The sequence below is a fragment of the Crocuta crocuta genome, unplaced genomic scaffold, assembly GCF_008692635.1.
Source record: "Crocuta crocuta isolate KB4526 unplaced genomic scaffold, BGI_CrCroc_1.0 scaffold241, whole genome shotgun sequence".
NCBI classification, from domain to species: Eukaryota; Metazoa; Chordata; class Mammalia; order Carnivora; family Hyaenidae; genus Crocuta; species Crocuta crocuta.
Genome location: NW_027527807.1, coordinates 1,478,772 through 1,487,817, shown reverse-complemented (window position 1 = coordinate 1,487,817; position 9,046 = coordinate 1,478,772). Strand labels below are relative to the sequence as shown.

The 9,046-nt window shown below is 47.8% G+C and overlaps 1 protein-coding gene across 1 annotated transcript; it reads left to right on the top strand.

Annotated features, from left to right (window-relative positions):
• Positions 1-2,450: 2,450 nt before the first annotated feature.
• LOC144239762 (putative MAGE domain-containing protein MAGEA13P) lies at positions 2,451-3,723 on the top strand. Its single transcript, XM_077773948.1, is given in 3 exon segments — positions 2,451-2,528; positions 2,615-2,648; positions 2,651-3,723. Coding segments are annotated over 3 exon segments (1,185 nt in total).
• The last annotated feature ends 5,323 nt before the right edge of the window (positions 3,724-9,046 follow it).

Sequence of the window (9,046 nt, the reverse complement as noted above, 5' to 3'; positions counted from 1 at the left end):
GACTCCAGTCGGCAGAGGGAGTTCAAGGTCAAGAACTAGGAGGAGGGGCGAGGGGCCCTCTCACCTGATAAAAGCTGCCCTGAGTTCTTCCCTGCCCCCACAGTCGTCCCTGAAAGGCCCCAGGCAGAGTTCCCAGAGTGACGTAACCCGACTTCCGCCTTAGGAGTCTGAGGGACGACGACAAGCTTGCTTCACCAGTTAGGTTGGGGATCCAGGTCGCCAGAGGGAGTCCCAGGAGTGGACTCAAGTCCTCAGAGGGACGTGGCCGGGATCTCGCACCCTGAAGGTGAGAACTCAGAGAAAGGACTGAGTGTAGCTTTCGCCGCAGAGCGGGTGCCCCACCCCCTCCCCTGTTGCCTGGCCGGAAGTACCCACGCTGTGCCCCGGATGTGGTTTATCCCGACATCCCTCTTGGGAGTCTGAGAGACTCGCTGTTTTCGGACAGAAGTAGACTCCCGTTTGTCTGAGGGACGTGTCACAGGTTGTGGGAGGCTAAGTTAAGGTGAGGACCAAGAATAAGGACTGAGGGGAGCTCTCACTCTTGCCCTTACCCTCACCTTGCTCATTGTGTGCCTTAAAAAGCTCCTCGCAGGGCCCCAGATATGGTGTTATCTGGACCTCCATTTTGAGAGCCTGAGGGAATAAGGCTTTTTTCTGACGGGGCGTGAACTCAAGTCCTCAGAGGGAGGAGGTCCAGGCTCTGCCACGCCTTAAGGTGAAGACCTTTATGGAGGACTAAGGGGATTTCCTTCCAGACAAAAAAGAGCACATCGAAGCCCTTCCTGGTCGTCGGCCTTGGGTGGCCCAGAGCAGAGCAGTTAGTCAGAGGCCCCTCCCCCAATCCTCTGTACTTCCTTATGGGTGTTTTCTGGGAGGTGGGAGCCTTGGCCTGAGGGCCTCAGTCTCAGGTTCACCAAAGGAAGAGGGTGCAGGCCCTGTCAAGAGTAAATACGAAGGCCTTGGGAAGGACTGTGGCTCTGCCCCACCACAGAACCCTGAGGAGNGTCTTCCTTGCCTAGGTCTTTGGGAGATGGGGGTGTTTACCTGAGGGGAACATTCTTAAATCAGCAAAAAGTGGTTCCAGGCCCTATCACGGATAAATGTGAATACCCTGAGGAGAGCTGAGGGTAACCATCAAGCCCAGAACACAGAGGGGACTGTGCAGATACCCACACAACCCAGGCGGTCAGCCCTAGTTTACATCAGGCAGGCCTGGCAGGCTGGCTCCCTTCTTGGCAGTATTAGGGAGGGGCCAGCCTTGGTCTGAGAGGTGCAACCTCAGGTAGAGAGGGAGGAGCCCCAGCCCTGAAGAAGGCAAGGTGGGGAATCAGGTGGGACTGGAGGACCTTCAACTGTGGCTAGAGGGGTCTCCAGCCCTGTCCTGCTTCTGCTCTCAGCCCTGTGAGATTCCAGGTAGAGCTGTTAGGCAGAAGCAGCTTCCAGAAAACCCCTGTGCTCCCCCTCACTTATTTGTCTGGCATCTCCGGGAGAGAGAGCCTTGGGATGAGGGACGCAGCCACAGGTCTGCAGAGAGGAAAGAATGCAGGCCCGATGTGCATAGCCAGTGGAGGGCTGAAGGTGATTTCCATTCCAGGCAAAGAGGTCCCCACAGAAACCTGCCCCGCCCCTGGTAGCCCACAAGCATGTCAGTCCATCTCATTTCCAGCTGTCATGGGGGGAGGAGGTGTGGAGGCTCTCAGGGAAGTAAGAATCTTTGTTTGAAGAGGCCACTCAGGTCACCAAAGGTAGGAATCTCCTGCTGGGGACTAAGGTAAGTACCATGAGGGATGACAAAATGTACCCACCATCCCCAAACATCCTGGGTCTAACCCCTGCTCTCAGCCCTGGAAGCTCTTGAGCAGGGATGGTTGGATGTGATCCCTTTTCACTTGTCTCATGGGTCTCAAGGAGGTGAAGGCCTTGGTCTTGACAGGGCAACTTCACATCAGCAGAGGGAGTCATGTCAGGCCATCCCAGAGAGGCACCCCAGGCCCTCCCAGAGTTAAAATGAGGATGCTGAATAAAGATTGGGGGTCCTCCCCACCTCTGACCCTTGGAGAGATAAGCCCCCTTCTCCACCCTGCTTCTGTGCAGGGAAGCCCTGGTACACAGCGTCCAGATGTAATGCACCGTCACTGCTACTTGGACTACCTGATGGTCTCAAGGAGCTGGAGTCAGTTAGCAGAGGAGTGAGTCTACCTACGGTTCTGCCAGGAGTTAATGTGAGGGTGGAGGAAGGGGTGGACCCCTACCCAAGAACAAATGGGGCCCAGCTCCCCCTGCCCCTGCTGTCAGACAAGATAGGACCCAGGGCATGGTGGTTGAATGTGAGACCCCCTTCACTTCCTCCTTTCACGTCTCATGGCAGTGAGGCCTTGGTTTAAGGAAGGTGATCTCAAGTCAACAGAGGAGGGAGTCCCAGACCCTGCCAGGCATCAAGGTAAGGACAGATGACCCGCTATTCCAGAACAGGGATCCCCGGAGTCCATCCAGCCCTTCTCCAATCAGGAAGACAGGAGACCCCTCGAGTACTAAGTAAGGGAAGACCTGTTATGAAGGCCTTTGTCTGGAGCTGACAAAGTTGCGGTTTTTACACCACTTCTCTCTCCCTCAGGCCAGTTGGTTGCCATCACCCATCTCCTGCCCATACTCTGCCTGCTGGCCCCAACACAAGTCATCATGCATTACAGTGCGAGTCAGAGCCACCAGCTTGAAGTAGATCTTAAGGCCCAAGAAGACGCTGAGAGCCTGGTAGGTGGAGAGGTTCCTGCAGCTGAGGAGAAGGAAACTGCCTCTCCTCCCCTCTCTCCTTTGATCCAGGGCACCCCAGGGGAGGTGCCTGCTGCTGGAAAACCAAGTGTTCCCCAGCAGTCTCAGGATGCCTGCTCTTCCTCCACCACCATCGAAGCCACTCCATCGACGAGCAAATCAGATGAGGGCCCCAGCGGCCAACAACAGGATGTGGTTCCCTCCCGGGCTGGCCCAGATCCTGAGCCCTTGCTCGGTGGTGCCCTAGACAAGATGGTAACTGAATTGCTGCAGGTCCTGAGTGTCAAGTATATAACCAAGGAGCCCGTCACAAAAGCAGAAATGCTAAAGGCCATCAAAGGGCACGAGAACCACTTCCCCGTGATCTTCAAGAAAGCCTGTGAGTGCATGGAGGTTGTCTTTGGCCTTGACGTGAAGGAAGTGGACCCCATCAACCACTCCTACGTGCTGGTCAAAACCCTAGACCTCAGCTACGATGGGATGCCGAGTGATGACCAGGGCATGCCCAAGACCGGCCTCCTCATCCTTATCCTGGGTGTGATCTTTATGGAGGGTGACCGTGCCACTGAGGACAAGATCTGGAGGGTCCTGAACAAGATTGGAGTGTATGCTGGGAGGAACGACTTCATCTATGGGGAGCCCAGGAAGCTCATCACCAAAGACTTCGTGCAGGAGAAGTACCTGGTATACCGGCAGGTGCCCGACAGCGATATCCCGTGCTATGAATTCCTATGGGGCCCCAGGGCCCACGCTGAAACGAGCAAGATGAAAGTCCTGCAATTTTTTGCAAAGATCGCTGGCACTGACCCCACTTCCCTCCGATACTGGTATGAGGAAGCTTTGAGAGATGAGCGGGAGCGAGCCCAGGCCACAGTGGCCACCACCGATGGTACTACTGTCACAGCCAATGAAAGTGCCAGTGTCCTGTCCACCAGCGTCTCTCGCCCTGGGTGAAGCCTGAGGAAGATCCTCCACTCTGTGGTTGAAGAGGGCAATCAAGGGTCTAAGTAGTGGAGGACTGAATTGCAGATTTCATCTTTCTTTTTTCTCTTTGGTATTTTTCAAACGTTCTTCCTTCTAAAAGGGTTGTTAGCTTCATAGTCTGGGTCCGTGAATGACCCTGGTCACATGTTTCTTGCTATTTATTAGGCTTAAGAATATGAATTTTGCTTTTCAGGAAAACATATTGGGAAACTTCCAATCTTATTTTCTGATCTGGAAGATAGCATGACCTGGATAGTGGAATTTCCTGGAAAATATGGGAGAGCAATGAAATTGATGGGATGGAGAAATAGAGGGGGAAATGGACAAGATGATTATGCTAAGATTCCTGTATCTCATTTAGTCTGCCGCCTAGTAAAATTAATGATCTGTACCTGGATTTGTTTGGCTAAAGTGTGCATGAGAAATTAAATCTTAATAAAGGAAAGCCCTGGCTCACTGGCTCATTTATTCTTACAAGTGCTTTACAAGTAACAGAAAAGTCTAGAAGAGATCATGGGTAAACCAGAGAGAAATCTCCACCGGGGATACCTATGGAAGGCGCTCTGCACCCTTGTTCCCATGCCATGGAGGAACACAGTGCACTGATCAAGTGTTCCGTATGCATTGTCAACAAGAGTTCCTGAGAATAGGGCGACAGTTCTTTGAAGCGATGCCTGGGGGCTGGCACTTTTTCCCTGGCCTGGGAGAGCCGAGAGCCCATGCCTTTGAAAGGGCATTTTAATTAGGTTATCTTGAGTGTGATTTGGCCAGCTCTAAGCAAGGGCTAGACTCTCGGTGGGCGTGAAATGAGTGAAAATTGTGGTTTGGATGGAAGAGCAGCTGGGAGGGAGGAAGAGTTAGTCCTTGACTCCAATTCTAGGAGCTATGAGGTTGCATTCTGCTGGGGAAGACTTCCCCATTTCCAAATTAAATACTATATCCACTAACAGGGACACTGTACAGAGTTTTATTTACAAAGCAGCATTTTGGGCTCACTCGGTGGTTTGTGTCCTGCAGTGTTGTGTCCAACATTCTCCGAGTTGTCATGGAAAACACACAGTCAATCCCAGAGGAGAGAGTGATAGAGTCTGGGTCAAAACCATATTAGAAATCACTGCTATTTATTTGGGGCACCTGGGTGGGTCATTTGGTTGAGCAGAGGACTCTGGTTCAGGTCACGATCTCACAGTTCGTGAGTTCAAGCCCCACATCGGGCTCTGTGCTGATGGCTCAGAGCCTGCTTCAGATCCTCTGTCCCCCTCTCTGCCCCTCCCTGCTTACACTCTGTCAAAAATAAACATTTTTTAAAAATCACTGCTATTTATTAAAGATCCAGGTTCCTCAAAAAGTTAAAATGAGAACTACCCTATGACCCAGCAATTGGACTACTAGGTATTTATCCAAGGGATACAGGTGTGCTGTCTCGAAGGGGCACATGCATGCCAATGTTTATAGCAGCGCTATCAACAATAGCCAAACTATGGAAAGAGCCCCAAAGTCCATCGATGGATGAATGGATAAAGAAGATGTGGTATATATACACAATGGAGTATTACTCAGCAATCAAAAAGAATGACATCTTGCCATTTGCAACTATGTGGATGGAACTAGAGGGTATCATGCTAAGTGAAATTAGCCTGAGAAAGACAAATATCATATGACGTCACTCATATGAGGACTTTAAGATACCAAACAGAGGAATATAAGGGAAGCAAAAATAATACAAAAACAGGGAGGGAGACAAAAACATAAGAGAGTCTTAAATACAGAGAACAAACAGAGGGTTTCTGGAGGGGTTGTTGGGGGGGGGAATGGGCTAAATGGGTGAGGGGCATTAAGGCATCGACTCCTGAAATCATTGTTGCACTATAGGCTCACCCACTTGGATGTAAATTTAAAAAATAAATTTAAAAAAAAATTGACCCTTGAACAACAAAAATTTTTTTAAAAATCCAATAAAAGCCAAGCACTGTACCAGGTACTTTACTTGCACTACATATCATTCTAATAGTCCTACAAGACAGCTCATCAAGCCCACTCCCCAGGTAAAGACCTAATGCGCACGGCACTTGGCAGTTTGCCCAAGGTCACATGTCCGGTAAGTGACAGGGCTGGAACTAGATCCCTGGTCTGAATTCATCTAAACCCAGGCTGTTCTCACTCCTCCCAGCCTGAGGCTCACCTTTTGTCTTTTGGCTCCTTTCTCTTCTCTACTCTGTAATGTCTTTCAGGCAACAAAAAGAAGGGCCCTGTGGCCAAAGCGGGCACAGAGGAAGGAAGGGGACGATGAGAATGAAAACACTAGTTGGGGACTGTCTGGGCTCTATTTCCCTACCGTCCGGCCTGCCTGAGGCCCAGAGCTCGTGGGAAGGTGACTGCCCAGGTGCTGGCATGTGTCCAGTCCTGGCACGTTCCTACATGACCGCCCCCTTCCCGTGGTCTCCCTCTGTCTGCCTCCCTGTCAAGCTCTAGAATCTGGCCTGCTGACCGCTCATCACTTTCTCTTCCTTTGAAGACCTGGGCTCCCAATGGAACAGCCCCAATCGCCCGTCTTCTCCCACACACGGGGCACCCTTACTCTCTGCGGAAGGACGAGATAGATGTAGTAGTAGCAGATCTAAGCAGTACATCTAAGTAGTAGACAAGGAAAGACCACAGAAACCACGAGGTAAGCAAACAACTATAGGGGCTGATTCCTAAAACCCCCGAGTCCTAGGGGGTGCACAATGGTTCTCTGGTGGACATGTTAGCTCTGGTTTAAAAAAACAAAAGTTAGGGTGCCCAGGTCGCTCAGTCAGTTGAGCATCTGACTCTTGATTTTGGCTCAGGTCATGATCCCAGTTTCATGGGGCTCAGTGCTGAGTGTGGAGCCTACTTGGGATTCTGTTTCTTTCTCCCTCTGCCTCTTACTCCCTCGCACTTATGCTTGTGTGCTTGCTCTCTAAAAAGAAAAAAATAATAATAAAGTTAAAAAAATTAAAACTAGGGCGCCTGGGTGGCTCAGTCGGTTAAGCATCCAACTTCGGCTCAGGTCATGATCTCACGGTTTGTGAGTTCGAGCCCCACGTCGGGCTCTGTGCTGACAGCTCAGAGCCTGGAGCCTGCTTCAGCTTCTGTGTCTCCCTCTCTCTCTGCCCCTGCCCCAGTCATGCTCTGTCTCTGTTTCTCAAAAATAAATTAATGTTAAAAAATATTAAAAAATAAAAATCAAAACAACAAAAAAAGACAATAAATAACACAGAGGGCCTTCCCTGACTTTGTACCCGTGTTTCACTACAAAGGCAGAACCCTTTCAAGTACTCAAATTATGAGGATCTCCACTCTAATGGGNGAGATCGCGGTCCTTCATGGCCAGATGTCTAATACATTGAAAAGTGTTTCGTATTTTTCATTTGTATTTTTGGGCATATCAGGTAGCAGTTGGGTCTCTGTTACTTCACTGTGGCTAAGAGTCCTATAGTCCAAATTTAAAATCTAAATTATCTAGGCATGATTGATGCCCCCAAATTTCAATATTATCCAAATTAAAAATCAGGATTGAAAGGCTGTGGGACACNCTTCAAAAATACATTCACGTATTTTAAATGGGGGAATTATATTTACATCTAAATCATATTCTCCACGATTTGATTGAATCTAATATTTATAGGAAGCATAGTATATAGACAATTTTAGGAGAGGGAATTAGAATTATCACATTCATTACTAGGAGTGTTGTTTACATCTCTTGTCAAAGCTCATAATAAATAAACCATGCTATTTTAAAAATAGATTCTTTAGTCATTACTGCAATAATTCTGATAGTGCCTGAAATGCACTTTTGTTTTCCTGATTGATGCAACAGTTTCATAAGAATGTTTATCCTTCCTTCATGGACTAGCACACAACTATCAACACAGTTTCTTAACAAACAATTGCCCTTTACAAATTAAATACCATTAAAAAGTGTTGATTCATAATTTTTTAAATTTTTTCAAATATTTATTTTTGAGAGAGACAGAACATGATGGGGGGGGCGGTGCAGAGAGAGGGAGACACAGAAGCCAAATCAGGCTCCAGGCTCCAAGCTGTCAGCACAGAGCCCGACACAGGGCTCGAACTCACTAACTGTGAGATCATGACCTGAGCTGAAGCTGGATACTCAACCGACTGAGCTGCCCAGTCGCCTCCATAATTTTGATACTACTGCTCTACTGCAAGTTACGTGCTTTGTTTTTAGCAGTCTCTCACAGGCTCACATTCTGTACTCAACAATTCTACCATCTTCATGATTTCATTCACACACTGCCCAACATTCACACGCTGCCCAAACAAAGCCATTAATGGTCATCCATGTCATTCCATATTATTTGTGTGCCCTAGGATTTTACTGTATTACTTGTTCTTCTATTTTACAACAATTACATGGCCTTTTTCCTCAAGTGGGCATTTTCTCTTTATTTTTTGGACCATGGCACTCCTTCTGAAACTAATCATAATCCCAGAATTTTACCAAGTGATTCCAAAGGTGTTCATATAGATTGTAACCTGCAAAACACACACATTTTATTTCTTTGCAATGGAATCATCTCATAATACTTTTGTTTTTTCCCTTTTAGAATATAGGTTCATATTCTCTAAAGAAAAATGCAAGTGAATTAATTACCAGTATCTGCCAATACCACTTTTTTACCAACACCACGGAATATTGAGCTAGCATTTTCCCCCTGCAAAATTAAAACTGTGCCTTATTTTCCCACATTACCTTGTTGCCTTTTACCTGCATTTGCCATAGATCTAAATAATCTGATGACTATATCCCAACAAATACAAATTACTAATCCATCATTTATGATTGTAAGTGTCTTTTGTCATTTTTGCCCTTTCTGCAAGCTTCCGTAAATCTTTTTCTGTATGTGCTCAGGGTCATATTTAAGCCGGGTCTATAGTAGACTGAATAGTTGTGTCTTCCCCAAGTTCATTTGTTTGGAGGTGGGGCCTTTGGGAAGTATTTAGTTCACAGAGGTGGAGCCCTCATGAATGGGATTGTACCCTCCTAAGATGCTGGAGTTCTCTTTCTGTTATGTTAGGATACCAAGAAGTCAGCAGTCAAGAACTTGGAGGAGAGCTCTCACCAGAACCCAGCCATGCTGGCATCATGATCTCACAATTGTAGCCTTCAGAATGGTGAGAAATAAAATTCTGTTGCTGGTAAGCCGTCCAGCTTATGTTATAGGAGCCTAACATATCTAAGCTAAGACAATATCCAAAGCTTTTGGTTTATAACAGTCTTTAAAAAAGAAAAATCTTGGCG